General features: G+C 38.8%; 1 protein-coding gene across 4 annotated transcripts in view; it reads right to left on the bottom strand.

Moving 5' to 3' along the window:
- Positions 1–1385: 1385 nt before the first annotated feature.
- The window catches only part of LOC132799046 (protein WBSCR14 homolog), a 30594-nt gene continuing 12956 nt past the window's right edge, over positions 1386–19023 (bottom strand). For all 4 annotated transcript variants that reach the window (XM_060811178.1, XM_060811179.1, XM_060811177.1 and 1 more), the window contains 7 exons: positions 5582–5711; positions 5431–5517; positions 3831–5363; positions 2303–2909; positions 2117–2240; positions 1925–2054; positions 1386–1857 (listed from right to left, as the gene is read on the bottom strand). In XM_060811178.1, coding sequence (XP_060667161.1) covers positions 1724–1857; positions 1925–2054; positions 2117–2240; positions 2303–2909; positions 3831–5363; positions 5431–5517; positions 5582–5711 — 2745 coding nt within the window. In that variant the 3' untranslated portion in view covers positions 1386–1723. The remainder of the gene's footprint in view (positions 1858–1924; positions 2055–2116; positions 2241–2302; positions 2910–3830; positions 5364–5430; positions 5518–5581; positions 5712–19023) is intronic.

Here is a 19023-nt window from a genome sequence, read left to right as displayed (position 1 = left end):
AAAACCTTCTGTTTCCCAATCATTACAAGGTTCTAATTAATCAAAAAGGTTATACAAATTTCAGTACAAACTGTGCCAATTGCAAATGTCCTACCCCACAAAGTTATTCTACTCGTGTTCCCACAATATAGTATACCATATTGTTATTTATTGTTCTTTCCCCCAGTATGAAGTTCAGTTGTGAGTAAGTGTTTCATCAGTTCACGCACGTGCCACTCTAGAAAAATGCGACTCTTTAGTTTTGTGCTATATCAACGTTACTTGGGAATTTCAGATCTGGGTTATTCAGATTATAAGGAATGTTACGTACTTAAGCAGTCTTGGACGTGCTACTTCGTACGTTTTCTACTAATTGGAAGTCTTGTTTCCGGTATAATATGCGTACCGCATCTATGGTATCATGATCATCAACATGCTATTTTAATAACCGTTAATGCCATGAATTACTTAGAGATCTTGGTCAGCTGCTTTAGCCAATTGATTGCTATCCTATGGCTATATATTTATCAAAACTCCCAAGTTATCCTGCTACGCCAAATATCCAATGCCGCACGAGAAATGCGTATTTACAGCCTGAATACACGGTTTTCGCGTTGTCTTTTTCGACTTTGGGTCATCTTCTCCATTTACAAAATATTTGATACTGCAGCTTTGGCAATTTACGATATTCAGTTCAAATTGAAGTATTCAATTTTGTTATTCAACTATTTAATACGTGAGAATTATGAATTTTATATAATTACCTGCTATAGTGCCTTAGCTTATGCTATAAATCATTTAATGCAAGCACAAACAGCTCGAATCAAATACCATCTTCAATGTGGCTCTTTGTCCCTCCATGAGCTGGGGAAGAGACTCTACATTAGTGATAAACTACACTCGATTTGCCAGGATTTGATGGTGCAAATTTATGGTATCCCTTTACTGTTTATATATTTCAACTTAATTGTTGATGCTGTGCAAATTGGTTACATGGCTCTACCTAAAGATACACTATGCTATAAGGACTTGCTGCTTCTTATTAGATGGATGCTTCCGCTCACTATTTATGTGAGCTTGCCTTTGCTAATTAACTTAGAGGAAGAGGTGAGTCACATTTTTACTTTATTTTTATAAATAAAATATCAAATAGTTTGCTTATTAATTGGAAAAACTAAAAATGACTTTAAGTACCTCAAGATTATAATATTCTACGATACTTCTGTTATCAAGGCGACTCAGTTCAGTTATGAATCTCGTCAATATCTAAAAATATGAATGACGCTTAAAATAATTCCCAGTTGCCTGTAATCTTAAAGAAATTCAAGTGTTTCACTTAAAGAAAACCCACTCCATTCAATAGTTCAAACTATTAGTTAGCGTTGATTAATAAAATAGACAAAGTGTATGAAAAAATTGTAAAATCGCTTGTTTATTTTACACTTAAGTCAAAGATTGTAGGCACTATTTGCTGCATTGCGCTACTTCAACTGCAGCGGGAGCTGCTGAGGGCTCACAGCTTTCAGCTTTTAGAGCGTTTAGCGTTAGACAATAATCAATTGCATTCGTTGCAAAATATATAATAAATTTTAGCCTAAAAGGCGATTTGTACAATTCTTTTTACTGCTGAGCTATGGTCAGACAGCAAGGCGAACGGTTTGACATTGACCAAATTGTTAACAAATTGTAGCAATGGTGTTTGAAAATTGTTGAAATAAATTCATATCACGAGCAGCAAGATAGGTTAGGAGCCATGCAGATTAGGATGCTGACCGTTGGTATTCTGTACAGCCTTGTTCACCTCCTCCTGCAATGTGCTCGGTGGCTCCGATACGATATCCGTGTGCATGGATAGGTACTTTAATTTGTTCGTAACAGCTGCAAAATAAACATAAATCAAATTAGTTCTTCTTGAAGAATACAAGATAAGAAATATTTAACTAACCGGGTCGCAAATCAATAAGCGAACAATGCTGATCGACCCATAGGAAAGCGGTGCGACGCAGCTCATCTAAGCTGGCGCTGGACACTGTCGAGGTGTATGAGGCCAGCAAGGGCTCCAAAATTAAACCGAGCTATAAATTGAAAATGAATTAGTGAGCTCATTGAGATGAATTCATTTCACTTGATCACTTACAATCCAAAACTTCCAATCGTTCATCGTATTGTAACGTACGTAGACCTCATACAATTGACGCACGTGCTCTGTTCCCTGGCGTGTCACCGGAGCGCCATTTGCGGGTAGGATCGAATGCAGATGCCTGTGTAGATGTTGTTAAAGTTAAGTGGCATTACAAGTACACAATCATCTGAATATACTTACGTGAGGGAGTTGTTGAGTGCATCTCGCTCCATGCGCAATGCCTCGATCTTGTCCTTGAGCACATTGCGCTCCTGACGCAATTGTTTGATGTGATCGGCACCCTTTTGCAGCATTGCCGCCTTGCTTAGCTTGGCATTTGGATTCTGCTGCAGCTGCGGTATAAGCGAGTGCAGCGTATCGAATCCATTTTTGATATTATATCGTCGCTTCTGTTCCGCATGAATGTGCCCGGCACGCCGTTGAGTGTCCCGTGGCTGATACTTGAGGCTGGTCGTTGGCGACAAAGGTGAATCCTGAGAGTCGTGGAACGGTGAGTCTGGCGACAGACTGAGGCTGCTGCCCATGTTCGCTGTCGTGCCCTGACTAAAGCTAAGCATCTTACTACCGGGCGGACTGTGCAGCGAGGGTGTGGCAATGGTCACGGGCAATGAGGCGGTCTTCTTTGGTGAATGTTGCTGTGCCGGCACCGGCACAGACAGCGGCGATGTGGCAGCATTGCTGACGTAAACCGACTGCGATACATTGCTGCTGCTATGGCTGCTGGCTATGGCATTGGTGGAGGTACTTGGCTGCGTTTTATTTGCCACAGCTGCCTGCAGGCGTGTACCTATAAAGAAAGTACAAATCAATTAGAATACTTTATATGTGTACTTAAATGTTTCTATAATATCATATTGGTGTGAATGTACTCAATTTTATGTGAATTGCTTGCTACAAAATTCAAATCACCAGCGAGACAAAGCAATTAACATTAATGAATAATGATTTGAAACAACTATAAAATGATAAGTTGTGGTCTGACACACTTCCGATGCGTGTAGCCCCAAACTCTTGTCATTGCTAAATTTGCAATCTTTTAAATGCTGTTAAAGTTTCAGAATAATCCGACCACTACTTTAGAAATCAGACTAATTGCTATGACTAATCATTAGCTAAGGTCAATACAATGGAAAACATTAATTTCTAGACTTCGTTATAAAAAAAATATAGCTAGTAATTAAATGATTGAAACAACAACCTTACTGAAATGTATTTGATTTAGTTTTTTTATATAAGTCAAATTCGCTTTTTTTTTGTTATACTTATTGTTTTTTATATTTTTATACTCGCTAGTGGTAGCCCCTGCAAATCGGATAATTTATAATACCAAGCGTAATAAGAGCTACAGTATTTATGATTCCTGAATATTTGGTTAGAATCAAATAAAAGTGTTATAGAAGTTATTTAAGAAATATTTGTTTAGTTGCAAAATACGCCTACTTACTAAGTAATTTAGTTGGCTGACAATCGAGTGTCTATTTGTACTGTATATTTTGAGTTTAGTACAATATCGATATACCAAATATTGCCCTCGGTATATTTTAGTATTTTTGTGGCATATTTGGGTGGAATACGTTTTTATAGAAAATGGGTAGCGTGTATCTCAGAGTCGAGCACTCTCGACAGTAGCTTTCTTACTTATTTACATTGAATTCATGCCCCTCAAAACAATTCACTAAAACACGAATCTTTGGATATTTCTACTCACTCTTAGTCAGCAATTGAGCTAGTGTGCTGTTGAGCATGGGATCGCTAGTAGCCTGATGCATTTGCTGTGCAACCAGCAGGTTGCCGGTGCTGTTGCTGACGCTGCCATGACTATTGTTGATTGGCGAACCGCCGCCAGCTGCAACCACAGTGTGCTGTTGGTGCATCGAGTTGCTGCGCACTCTGGACTTGCCCTTTGCATGGTATTTTGGCACGGCAAACTGTTGCTGCTCGTGATGAATGAGCTTGGGTAGCGACACGTTAAGCGGTAGACTGTTTGATCGATGCATTTCCTTGGGCAATATGGTTGTATTGGGCGTTGCCCATGGAGCAACACTGACAGCTGGTTGCTGTTGTTGCTGCTGCTGTGGTAGCAGTAGACTTGCCACAGTCTGCTGCTGCAGCTGCACATGTTGCTGTTGTTGTTGTTGTTGTTGCTGCTGCTGCTGCTGCTGTTGTTGTTGCTGTGAGTTGGTTGACTGTTGGCGCGTCAGTTGTAAGATTTGCTGTGTGCTCAAGGATATTCCAAGGGGCAGAGATTGCTGCATCTGGAGCTGCTGCTGCTGTTGATCTTGCTGTAGATAACTCTGTTGTTGTTGTTGTTGCGCTTGCTGCTGCTGCTGCTGCGGTGATACGCGTGGCATATTGATAAATGCACCCGTTGATGCAGATTTCTTAAACTGAGGATACGGCTTGTAGCTGATTGAGTTGTAGCTGGTGTCATTTAATAACGATAACATATCTGTATTGTGTGGCTCAACTTTGACATTATGCTGTTGCTGCTGCTGTTGTTGTTGTTGCTGCTGCGTGGACAACTGCTGCTGCTGCTGCTGATAGCTGTCGGCATAGCTGCTGAGAAAACTCTGCGTATTATAAGAACTTTGCTGCTGCTGTGTGGGAAAATGCAGACGTGTTTGCTGCTGCTGTTGTTGTTGTTGTTGTTGTTGATGCTGTTGCTGCTGCTGTTGCAATTGTTGCTGCTGAGCCGGTTGAAATGATTGCAACACCGCACCACCGATCATATGCTGTTGCTGATTCTTTTGCTGATCGGCCAGCATCTGCTGATATATGTTCGTCTGATGCGGCGTCGGTTGAGCCTTATCATAGTTATGAGGTTCACGCCGGAAAGGCCTTTGCGTATTCTTGGCAATGCGCCCATTGATGACGCTCTTAATCGAGAAACTATCGCTGGCACTGCTGTTGATGGCACCAAAGTGCTTCGTCACATGGCCACGCCCTGTGGTACTCTCGCCCAGTAATTGCTGCTGTTGTTGCTGTTGAGCTTCATTGGCCGATTGCTGAACTTGTCGGGCAGCCGCAAACTGCTGCTCGATATCGGTAAAGGGCATGTTACTGATGGGTGTATTGAGCTCCAGCATATTCGTATCCACAGTCATCATACTGTCGTGACTGTACAATGTGTGTGGAGCGCCAACAATTGCTGGCAGGCAATAATCATCGTTCTTAAGCATATCTGCATCGGTGCCCTCCTCGGGCACGGGTGGCAAGCGTGAAGAGTTCGTGGTGAGCAAATCTGTGCAACAGAACCAACATTATATTCAGTTTTCTAATTAAACAGTGGATTATAGTGACTAAAATACCTGAGAACGTAATGTCGATGTCATCTAAATTCGGTTGCAGCGGTCCTAGACTTGGCTGTATAAAATCCGCAATGCCAGCTCCTCGCGCTACACAAATATAGAAAAAAATTGTATTAGTTCTTTACTGATGTAACTGTTTTTTTTTACTTACCAATTTCTCGAGAATCGGGAAAGGGAAAAGGTCCATTTATTGCCGAGAACAGTGTATCTGTTGTCCAGTCGTCTGGCATCAAGTTTCTATCGTTCAGTGGTGACCATTCCAAAAAGTCCAATTCACTTTTCTGCAATTCAAAAATAAAAGTAATTCAATGAATTAAAACTTTCATAATTTACTTTAATTATGTAAACTAACATTTTAAACACTTTTATACGTAATAAGATAGCTAAATGTACCTATTACATTATAGCACACGCCTTTTGTCGGTGATATAGAACTTATTAAGTAATTGCCTTTCAATTGATTACAGCTGATAAGCTATCAGTCAACTGTATAAAGTAGTTAATATTGAATCATTTTAAAGTTCCTCAAGTCGTAATCTTTTACACTCACACAAATAGTTTTACTTTATTCCTAAAATTTAACTAACATACGTTATATTGGACATCAAATTAACTAAATTGACAATCGATTTTACTAGCTGTCACTAATAATTAATTTATTCGCCAAGCTCTTTTCGAATGGTTAGTATATTTAGTTGCTCGGGCTAATTCGATGAAAACACATTAGTGAGCGTTCGGTTCAAAATAATGGCAGGAGAACAAAGAAAACTTTTAAAATTTTTACACTATCAGCGCTATATTGGACTCAACGATATAGACTACTCAAAGATTACGAAAGGATATGTGATCCATCCCAGTTTGTGTTCTTATGGCATTCAGTTCATTATGCAGATCATATTTTTCGGAGCACTTAGATTAGTGTTCTCCGACAGAAGAGTTTCCTATGTTGACATGCTGTCACAATCAGGAAACTTGTTTCATGAATTGGTTGTTCTATCTATGCCGTGCAGCCAGATATTAGTCAATTTTTGGCTTCGCTATCAACAACAAACACAGCAGATTCTTTTGCAAATTTTATCCGATATCGCCAGACGTCTTGAAGTGGATACATTGAAGCTGCCACGCCCACAGAGACTATATCATCTCTGGATGGGAATATGTATATACTACGCCATTACGATTGCAATATTCGCCCAATTCTACTGGAATCCGAAACGAAATGATTTTTTCGTCATTTCATTTCTATGTTTCTTTATCCTTCTGATACGTTCCAATTTCATTGTAACTTGTTACACCAGCTTAGTACACGTGATTATCGTGCTGATGAAAGCACATGCGAAACATTTGAAGGATATAGTAATGGAAAGCAGATCAGAAGAGAAATTGGCTCAGAGTTTGCGGCTCTTCGATGAGCTGTTGTTGGTATGCCAACAGGAGATGGTGGAGGTCTTTGGCACCTCATTTGTATTTCTTATGATTTTTAATATTCCTGATGCTGTTTGTATCCTTTATGTTTCTACTTTGGAAGAGCGCTTCTCAATTTGGGAAGTTATACACGTGTTACTGTGGGCCATACCTTTGTGTTCGTACCTTTCTATGCCAATAATAATCAATAACTTGAGTGAACAGGTAAGTTTCACCGAGGATCTTTCACAATATATTATATTTCAGCATATGTTTACTAGTTTCAATTCACAAATCCGTTATACATTTATAAGATAAACAAGTAATAAAGCTACAGTCGAGAGTGCTCGATTGTGCGATATCCGCTACCCATTTTGAATAACAGCAAATTATTGGGGTATTAATTTTAAATTATTCCAAAATAATATACTGCAAAAATACTAAAGATATTCCAAATGGTATATTTGGTTTATTGATATGGTACCACATTCAAGATTTTCTTTAATAACTTCCACAATTTTTATCTGATCGCAGCCAAAGTTTGAGGAATCACAAAAACTATAGTTCTTACTGTACATACCGAAATTCGTCTCTCGCTTTAAAATTACGCTTGGTTTTCGAGTTTTGTCGAATCTAATAACAAGCGTAATTTTAAAGCTAATGTTGTGAATTTTAATATATATAATAATAACTATAGTAGTTACGAAAATTTGGTTGCGATCAGATAAAAATTGTCGAAGTTATTAAAGAAATACTTTTGTATGGGCAAAAACGCCTACTTACTAGGGGTCTGAGTTGCTTTGGCTGACAATCTGGTATATTGAGCCGTCCATGGTATATTTTGAATGCGGTACTATATCGATATACCACATATACCGTTTGGTATATTTTTAGCATACTTGCAGTATATTTGGTATATTTTGAAAATAATACCGCAAAATATATTGCTTTTAATCAAATTGGGTAACGGGTATCTCACAGTCGAGTACACTCGACTGTAGCCCTCTTACTTGTTGAAAATAATTTTTACTGTGTATTATTTTGCTATATTTTAAGAATAATACCTCACTGTTTTGCTTTTATTCAAAATGGGTGGCGCGTGCTTACAGCACACTCGACTATAGTTTTCTTACTTGTTTTACTTATTTTATACATACATATGTACTTAATTCATACATATTTGCAAGATTTTGTTTAATAAAAATAAGTTAGAAGAGACTACTACCATTTGTCAAGCAAGAATTGCTTTAGTCTATGAAAATAACTATACACAACTCTTATTGATATATCTTTATTGAATTCAGATATTATATATTTATATATTTACAGTGTGTATAACTAGCATGAATGCAATAATAATTAATTGAACACGAACTTGAATTGATAAGTGTAACCTTCAACACAATTTCAATTAGTCTAAAGTGTTTTTGTTGCATTCATTTTATCGGATTCAAGCTCATTATGTGAATTATAGAATTTTTCGACTTTCAGTTAAGAGTCTAAAGTTAAGCAAAACGCAACAATTTGTCGGGACAATATGGTGATGGAACAGAAACATCAAAAATTGTGTTCATTTGTCCATTATCAGCGTTATTTTGGACTGAACGATATCGACTATTCCCGCGACCGTCAAGAATATGTTTTAAACCCAAGTGTGGGAACTTTTTTCATGAAGTTAATAATTCTGTATGTCATGATTCAATCTCTATACTTCATACTAATTGATAAATGCATCTACAATGTGGATATGGAGTCTAAGGAAGGAGAAGCATTCTATTATTTAATTCTCGTAGAAGCTCCAATCACTCAGTTGTTGGTTAACACTTGGTTACTTATTTTCCAAAAATCCCAAAGCAATCTACTCCAAAAACTCTCGCTTCTGGCAATGAACTTTAAATTGGATACTTTAACGCTACCAATTCCGATTCGTCTTTATCGCCTTTGGCTAATATGTTGCATTGTCTATACACTCAACATTGGCATGTCGATTATCCAATTTTGGGGTTACTGTCCACACCTGGAACAGACTGTCTACCTTGTGTGCCTCTTGGTTAATCTTTTGCGCACCAATTTTGTAATCACTTGCTACTCATCCTTGGTGAGCATTGTGTTGAGTCTTTTGCAAAAAACAACAAGATCAACTTCAATTTGCATTATCAACTGCACCCATATCCATGGAGAATTTGGCAAACAATTTACAAATTCATGACAAGCTGTTGTTGCTTTGTGTCGAGGAACTCTTAGATTCCTTTGGCGGTGCGATTCTGGTGATGTTTTTATATCTTGGACAGAATTCCTTATATATCACTTATCTAGCGACCTCAGAAAATCGTTTCTCTTATATAGAAATTTCCAATATAGTCATATGGTTGTCCACGATAGTTGTGTACGTGAAAATGCCATTAATGGGCAACGATTTGAGTACAAAGGTGAGTCTACATCTGAGTATCTTAAATACTTTAAATATCTAGTCTTAATGGTTTTTTACTAAATATAGTCTAAGAGAGTGGTGTATTGTTTTAATATAATAGAGTATTTCCAAGGCAAGAGTCCTTGTTGAATTCCAAGTAGAACAACTTAATTGCTGGAAACCACTTTCGGGCTAAAATGATTGGCTTATCATTATCAGACAAACTCATTTCGTATGCATATTGATAATCGGATATCTGCCAGTATAGCAATACAACAAGGGAGTTCAGTACTCGGGGCAACTTGCGGCATAGCAGACGTAAATAATGCTAACGTTTTTGCAATACCAACGTTATTTGGGTCTGACAGATTTGCAGTACTCAAAAAACTTGCAACGTTATGTGGTGCATAGAACATGGTCGACACTCGCCACACAATTGCTGATTCTATGTTTGATAATCGCCGAACTTTTTCAATTGCTCGTCCAGTTGAGCGTGGATTATTTAGGCGTTGAGTCACCGACGGGTAAATTGTTTTTTCATTTAGTGGACGTGATATCTCCGATAAGTGGATTGCTTTTCAATGTATGGCTTCTGATGACGCAAGAAATCCATCAGCATCTTTTGAACCGCTTAAGTCTATTGTCAGTTCGCCTAAAAGTTGACCAAAAGGCATTGAGTTGGCCACGATGGCTAAATCGGATATGGATTATCATATGCTTAATGTATTTATATCTTGTCGTTAACTATGTGATTGGCACCTGGCATTTGAGTCAGCAAGCAGCACATTTGTTCTCCTACATCGGACTTGTGTTGCAATTTGTCCGCAAAAACTATATTATAACATGCTACACATCATTGGTGCATGTTATGCGCAAATTGCTTGAAGCTCAGGCCAATAGCTTGGAAAAACTGAAAAGTGATGCAGTAATAACTCCCGTCATATTGAATGATTGCCTGAGCATCCATGATGAGCTGATATCGTTGTGCCAGGAAGAAATGGTTCAGGTCTATGGCGCAGCTTTGATATTCCCGTTCCTTTACTATGTGCTGAAGGCAACATGCATTGCCTACTTATCAGCGTTAGAAGACCGTTTCTCATATTCCGAGGTGGCGAGGGTCATCACTTGGATGTTTCCCACCTGCTTCTATATGATACTGCCACTGAATGGTAACGAGGTGACCAAGCAGGTAAGTTAACTATATTAGTCGTATATCCTCCGCTTATTTATTTAATTGCTCAAGTGTGAAACGTTTTTTTAAGGTCCTACTTAATAATAAGTAGTAATGGAACTCGACTAATGTATCTGGGTTCCATAAATACTAATGTCTTCGTTAAAGCAGCTATCAGTATCAATTGGTGATTATCGAAGCTGTACAATGATCAAGTATCAGCAAAGTGAGCTCTATCCATTCTATTGCATCTGCCGTTATCTGGGCATATTCTGCATCCATTACAATCCGAACAGTGATCGGTTTCGGTTGCATCGCAGCCTCATCTGCTATGTGGTGCACTTAGGACTGCAATTGTATCTCATCGGTTGCATGATAATTCTCATTTACTTTTGGACAATGTGCTTCAAGCGAGAAATGACCGCCACTGGAAATCATTTTGAACGCCTCGTCCTCTTCTCTGCCCTCGTTATACAGTTTGTGCAGAATGCCTGGCTCATTTGGCTTCAAGGCTCCAATGTGCGCATCGTTCGCCAACTGGAGTTGTACAGGCGCAAATACTTGACGGGAGTTCGCCTAACGTTGCCCAAATACCTCCTATGGATTCTCATTTTCATGAACACCATGTACATGGTCAACTTTCTAAGGGCCGTCATGCTGCATTGGCTGACAAGGACTACGATGTTATTCAAGTTCAGTACACTCGGCTTTCCTTTGCGCGCCATCATCAGCAGCTTCATACTCGGCACCTATGTGTGCCTCATTCATCTGGTGCGGCATGTGCTTCGCTGGAATCAGGGGCAACTAAAGAATCTCGTTCGACAGTTGCAACTGCCCAAGCGTAGTTGCAGCGATATTCTTCGACTGCGCGCTTGCCTCGATCTTCATGATCGACTGCTGGTTCTGTGCAGCGATCAGATCAGTGTCGTCTATGGCTTTAATATTCACCTGTGCCTGCTTTTCTCCTCGCTTGATGCAACTAGCATCATTAACATGCTAACAGTCAGTAAAACAAAGACCACGCCAATGCAGGATGTATTTTTAACTCTAATATGGCTTTCACCTACGTTATTAACCTCAGCGACAGCTATAGTGAGCAACTCAGTTCGCTTACAGGTATGTTGAAATTATTACATTTACTCACATCTAATAGAGTACAATTTTAAATTGATTGCTGATCGTATGAATAAAACAAATTAAAAAGCTGAAGTCATCTTGACTGTAATATACCCTTTACTGAATTAAACTACTAAGCATAGCCAAACTGTTCATAGTGTGTTTGCTGATGCTGATTCAGAGTATACGTCTTTTATGTGATTCGACAAACTTTAAATTCATTTTTCTTTTACTTTTATTTAAGTAATGAGTCAAATAAGTAAACTAAATTGTATCCTCCATTAACTCAATTCTCTTCACTAACTTTCTAGTTCTAGTTTCTAGCTGTTTATTTCACATATTACACATAGAAGTATTTTGATCCCATAAAATCACGAATTTGCAATTATTATCCCATATATTTTTTCCTAACTGACCAGGCTTCTTATTACTTATTTTCAAGAGTATTTTAACTATTCGTAGCTCTACTTCATATAGGTTTCCTTGAGGTTTGGGAATTTAGGTAGTCGTGTGGCTTTCATTCAAGTGTATTGTCAAAGCCAATTGATTTAATTGCTTTTACGAGTAGTTTCATTCTCCGTCCCATATGTAATTTGTAATTGATTAAAGTAGGCATTACACAAGAATGCATTACTGTTCTGCTAGTCAGTCGGTGCTTCTCAGTCATGTTTTACGGAGCTGAGCTACGAGTTTACCTAATTAGTTTAAAGTGCTTGGGTTTACTGTGTGTTACACTCAAAACTGAGAGCATTCCCATGATATCTATGAGCCAACATAACGAGCTACAGGGACTGATTGCGTTTATTGTGGCTCAAGTTGGATCATGGTTCGCAATCGCATATTTAGTGATGGTGCCTGAGGGATTTATGATACCAGTATACAACCTAGTAGGCAATTCATACATAGTTATCAGTTATTGCTGTGCTTGCCTAGTCATATCCTTAATATATCTTGCATTCTTTCTTAAACGTCGCCGTTTTCTGGCTCTACTTGCTCTGTTAATTCACCACAATCACAAGGATCTGCACAATTGTTATGCCAAGCACTTCTTTCGGCGCTTCTGCATCCAGGCGTGCTTGTCGATGCTCTGCCTTGGATTATACATACAGGCTTATATTCACAATATTGAGCTATTGCCCAGGCTGCTCTTATGCGCCATTTTCACCTATAGCTACGTGCTGATAGGGCTTATCATAGTTCTCTACAGCTGCCTGGCACAGGTCTTGGCTGCCCTTTTGCACCTTTATAATCGCGACTTGCGGGAAGCAGCAGCAGCAACAACAACAACAACAGCAATAGCAAAAACCACAATGACAACAATGTGGCGATTGAATCTGTGGCATCGCAATCAAATGCTCATCGTTTGCCATGAACAACTGAACTCTGCCTTCGGTCTAGTCATGGTTTTAATTACGGCATTTGTCCTATTATCGGCTCCATCGGCTACATTTTTTATGGTTACGATTGTCTTCGAGATGGATAGCAATCGTAAGGATCAATATTTTCTTATTCGCTTGCTATTCGCAAATATGCTTTGGAACCTACCTTGGTTGTTTTCAATGGGCACTATATTTCAAAGGGATATGGTTCGGATCGAGGTGCGTATCTTTTCACAAACAATGCATCATGTAGCATCATTCAGATCTCATGAATTTGCGTGTTTAAATAATAAAAAGGTAGGGGACTATCCATATTCAATAAAAATATCAAAGTACGACGGCGAATATACCGAAAAAATATTATATGTAGTATAGCGGCATACTGATGCATTAAAAATATATTAAAGAAATTAAAGTCTGACAGCTGCAGCCAATTTTTGTTCTACATATACTATTTTGTATATATAATATATATTACATTTTTTAACTGATTGCATTTACATTTTTGGTAGTCTCTAGTCGTAATTTCTTGTCGACACAAAGTAATAATAATTACCCTTCTACCCTATGGATACCGGGTATAACAACAATCCCAAGATGAAACAGTTACTATGATATGTTTTCTGCGCTATTATATTTCACATGACTCTTTCAGAAAAAGTTCCATTTTATATCATACATTTATTTATGGTTTAGTGCACAATACAATAATACTGCAATTTTAATGCCCCGACTGAATTCTGCTTAGTATTATATCAACGTCAACGCAGATATGCAAGTCCTGCGTAATAACCAATTAATTACTTTAATGAATTTATGAAATGTATCTCCGATCAACCACAAATACACTTAGCTGATGGGTTCGTCCGTCTCAGTTGGACAGTCACTGTCAACATGTCACCGTGTCGGGACATGCGTTTGTATCTCCGCTTTCTATATGCGCTGGGAATGATATGTGCTCGCCTCGATGAGGAAAAGTGTCTGCTTGAGATATCAGCAAACAGTGAGACTTATGCGGTGATCTATACGCTCAGCATACTAGCCGGAATACTCGGGTGTTTCTCATATGCATATTTCAATCCGGACGAGTTGTTCATGAATGTTTACACGAAGACTGGCAATTTCTATGAGCGCATGAATCTGTTACGATTTTGTGTGGTGCTTTGTTTGCTTCACATCTGCCTCTATTGGCGACGACGTCGTCACATATTATTGGTGGAAACGCTGCTGAAGCTTAACAGACTCTGCTCAAGTGAACGAACTGATCGATACTTTATGCGTATCTTCATCACGTATAGTGTCCTATTTGTAGTCAGTTTCTTCAACTATGCCAATGGATATGCGCAGACGGGCTTGGAGCAAGTTGCCATATTAGTTTATGTCGCAATCTATACTTATGGATTTCTGTCCATGAGTCTCCTGGTTGTGTTCTTCGTCTGCTTGCAAAGAATCATTGCCGCTGGCCTGGCCTATTACAATCAGAAGCTAGATGCAAATGATTCGAGCACTAATTGTAGGCGTGTTCTGGTTGAGCGACAGCGATTATTAAGTCTTATAACGGGGGAGCTTAACAATTGCAATAATTGCTTTAGTCTATGTGAAAATAACTATACACAACTCTTATTGCTGTATTCTTATAGAATTTAGATAATATATATTTACAGTGTGTATGTTATAACTAGCAAGAATGCAATTATAATTAATTGAACACGAACTTGAATTGATGAGTGTAACCTTCAACACAATTTCAATTAGTCTAAAGTGCTTTTCTTGCATTCATTTGATCGGATTCAAGCTCATTACGTTCATCACAGAATTTTTCGACTTTCAGTTAAGAGTGTAAAGTTTAGCAAAACGCAACAATTTATCGGGACAATATGGTGATGGAACAGGAACATCAGAAATTGTGTTCATTTGTCCATTATCAGCGTTATTTTGGACTGAACGATATCGACTATTCACGCGGTCGTCAAGAATATGTTTTAAACCCAAGTGTGGGAACTTTTGTCATGAAGTTAATAATTCTGTATGTCATGATTCAATCTCTATACTCCACACTAACTGGTAAATGCATCTACAATGTGGATATGGAGTCTAAGGAGGGATATGCATTCTATTATATAATTATCTTAGAAGCCCCAATCACTCAGTTGTTGGTTAATACTTGGTTATGCATTTTCCAAAAATCCCAAAGCAATCTACTCCAAAAACTCTCACTTTTGGCAATGAACCTTAAACTGGATACTTTAACGCTACCACGTCCGATTTGCCTTTATCGCATTTGGTTGATAAGTTGCATTGTCTATACACTCAACGTTGTCATGGGGATTATCCAATATTGGAATTACTGCCCACAGGTTGAACAGTCTATCTATCTTGTGTGCCTCTTGGTTAATCTTTTGCGCACCAATTTTGTAATCACCTGCTACTCGTCCTTGGTGAGCATAGTGTTGAGTCTCATGCAAAAGCAACAGGATGAACTTCAATTCGCACTATCAACTGCATCTATATCCTTGGAGAGCTTGGCAAACAATTTGGAAATTCATGACAAGCTGTTATTGCTTTGTGTCGAGGAACTCTTAGATTCCTTTGGCGGTGCAATGCTGCTGATGTTTTTGTATCTTGGACAAAATTCCGTATATGTCACTTATCTGGCGACCTCAGAAAATCGTTTCACCTATACAGAAGGGTGCAGCCTAGTCACATGGATGTTCATGATCCTTGTGTATGTGACAATGCCATTAATGGACAATGATTTAATCACAAAGGTGAGTCTACATATGTATGTATATTAAATATGTTAATGGTGTTGCTATATATGGTCTAAGTGATTGAGTATTTTCAAGGCGAGAGTCCTTGTTGAGATCCAGCTAGGACAACTTAATTGCTGAAGACCACTTGTGGGTTAAATTGATTGGCATATCATCATCAGACGAACTCATTTCCTATGCATATATGATAGATAATCTGATATCGGGCAGTATAGTCAAACAACAACATGGTATTTCAGTACTCGGGACAACTTGCGACATAGCAGACGTAAATAATGCTAACGTTTTTGCAATACCAACGTTATTTGGGTCTGACAGATTTGCAGTACTCAAAAAACTTGCAACGTTATGTGGTGCATAGAACATGGTCGACACTCGCCACACAATTGCTGATTCTATGTTTGATAATCGCCGAACTTTTTCAATTGCTCGTCCAGTTGAGCGTGGATTATTTAGGCGTTGAGTCACCGACGGGTAAATTGTTTTTTCATTTAGTGGACGTGATATCTCCGATAAGTGGATTGCTTTTCAATGTGTGGCTTCTGATGACGCAAGAAATCCATCAGCATCTTTTGAACCGCTTATGTCTGTTGTCTGTTCGCCTAAAATTTGACCTAAAGGCATTGAGTTGGCCACGATGGCTAAATCGGATATGGATTATCATATGCTTAACGTATTTATATCTTGTCGTTAACTATGTGATTGGCACCTGGCATTTGAGTCAGCAAGCAGCACATATGTTCTCCTACATCGGACTTGTGTTGCAATTTGTACGCAAAAACTATATTATAACATGCTACACATCATTGGTGCATGTTATGCGCAAATTGCTTGAAGCTCAGGCCAATAACTTGGAAAAACTGAAAAGTGATGCAGTAATAACTCCCGGCATATTGAATGATTGCCTCAGAATCCATGATGAGCTGATATCGTTGTGCCAGGAAGAAATGGTTCAAGTCTATGGCGCAGCTTTGATATTCCCGTTTCTTTACTATGTGCTGAAGGCAACATGCATTGCCTACTTATCAGCGTTAGAAGACCGTTTCTCATATTCCGAGGTGGCGAGGGTCATCACTTGGATGTTTCCCACCTGCTTCTATATGATACTGCCACTGAATGGTAACGAGGTGACCAAGCAGGTAAGTTAACTATATTAGTCGTATATCCTCCGCTTATTTATTTAATTGCTCAAGTGTGAAACGTTTTTTTAAGGTCCTACTTAATAATAAGTAGTAATGGAACTCGACTAATGTATCTGGGTTCCATAAATACTAATGTCTTCGTTAAAGCAGCTATCAGTATCCAATTGGTGATTATCGAAGCTGTACAATGATCAAGTATCAGCAAAGTGAGCTCTATCCATTCTATTGCATCTGCCGTTATCTGGGCATATTCTGCATCCATTACAATCCGAACAGTGATCGGTTTCGGTTGCATCGCAGCCTCATCTGCTATGTGGTGCACTTAGGACTGCAATTGTATCTCATCGGTTGCATGATAATTCTCATTTACTTTTGGACAATGTGCTTCAAGCGAGAAATGACCGCCACTGGAAATCATTTTGAACGCCTCGTCCTCTTCTCTGCCCTCGTTATACAGTTTGTGCAGAATGCCTGGCTCATTTGGCTTCAAGGCTCCAATGTGCGCATCGTTCGCCAACTGGAGTTGTACAGGCGCAAATACTTGACGGGAGTTCGCCTAACGTTGCCCAAATACCTCCTATGGATTCTCATTTTCATGAACACCATGTACATGGTCAACTTTCTAAGGGCCGTCATGCTGCATTGGCTGACAAGGACTACGATGTTATTCAAGTTCAGTACACTCGGCTTTCCTTTGCGCGCCATCATCAGCAGCTTCATACTCGGCACCTATGTGTGCCTCATTCATCTGGTGCGGCATGTGCTTCGCTGGAATCAGGGGCAACTAAAGAATCTCGTTCGACAGTTGCAACTGCCCAAGCGTAGTTGCAGCGATATTCTTCGACTGCGCGCTTGCCTCGATCTTCATGATCGACTGCTGGTTCTGTGCAGCGATCAGATCAGTGTCGTCTATGGCTTTAATATTCACCTGTGCCTGCTTTTCTCCTCGCTTGATGCAACTAGCATCATTAACATGCTAACAGTCAGTAAAACAAAGACCACGCCAATGCAGGATGTATTTTTAACTCTAATATGGCTTTCACCTACGTTATTAACCTCAGCGACAGCTATAGTGAGCAACTCAGTTCGCTTACAGGTATGTTGAAATTATTACATTTACTCACATCTAATAGAGTACAATTTTAAATTGATTGCTGATCGTATGAATAAAAACAAATTAAAAAGCTGAAGTCATCTTGACTGTAATATACCCTTTACTGAATTAAACTACTAAGCATAGCCAAACTGTTCATAGTGTGTTTGCTGATGCTGATTCAGAGTATACGTCTTTTATGTGATTTTTCTTTTACTTTTATTTAAGTAATGAGTCAAATAAGTAAACTAACTTGTATCCTCCATTAACTCAATTCTCTTCACTAACTTTCTAGTTCTAGTTTCTAGCTGTTTATTTCACATATTACACATAGAAGTATTTTGATCCCATAAAATCACGAATTTGCAATTATTATCCCATATATTTTTTCCTAACTGACCAGGCTTCTTATTACTTATTTTCAAGAGTATTTTAACTATTCGTAGCTCTACTTCATATAGGTTTCCTTGAGGTTTGGGAATTTAGGTAGTCGTGTGGCTTTCATTCAAGTGTATTGTCAAAGCCAATTGATTTAATTGCTTTTACGAGTAGTTTCACTCTCCGTCCCATATGTAATTTGTAATTGATTAAAGTAGGCATTACACAAGAATGCATTACTGTTCTGCTAGTCAGTCGGTGCTTCTCAGTCATGTTTTACGGAGCTGAGCTACGAGTTTACCTAATTAGTTTAAAGTGCTTGGGTTTACTGTGTGTTACACTCAAAACTGAGAGCATTCCCATGATATCTATGAGCCAACATAACGAGCTACAGGGACTGATTGCGTTTATTGTGGCTCAAGTTGGATCATGGTTCGCAATCGCATATTTAGTGATGGTGCCTGAGGGATTTATGATACCAGTATACAACCTAGTAGGCAATTCATACATAGTTATCAGTTATTGCTGTGCTTGCCTAGTCATATCCTTAATATATCTTGCATTCTTTCTTAAACGTCGCCGTTTTCTGGCTCTACTTGCTCTGTTAATTCACCACAATCACAAGGATCTGCACAATTGTTATGCCAAGCACTTCTTTCGGCGCTTCTGCATCCAGGCGTGCTTGTCGATGCTCTGCCTTGGATTATACATACAGGCTTATATTCACAA

Source organism: Drosophila nasuta, chromosome 2L (genome assembly GCF_023558535.2).
Source record: "Drosophila nasuta strain 15112-1781.00 chromosome 2L, ASM2355853v1, whole genome shotgun sequence".
In the NCBI taxonomy this organism is placed as follows: domain Eukaryota; kingdom Metazoa; phylum Arthropoda; class Insecta; order Diptera; family Drosophilidae; genus Drosophila; species Drosophila nasuta.
This window is presented reverse-complemented; position numbering and strand designations above follow the sequence as displayed.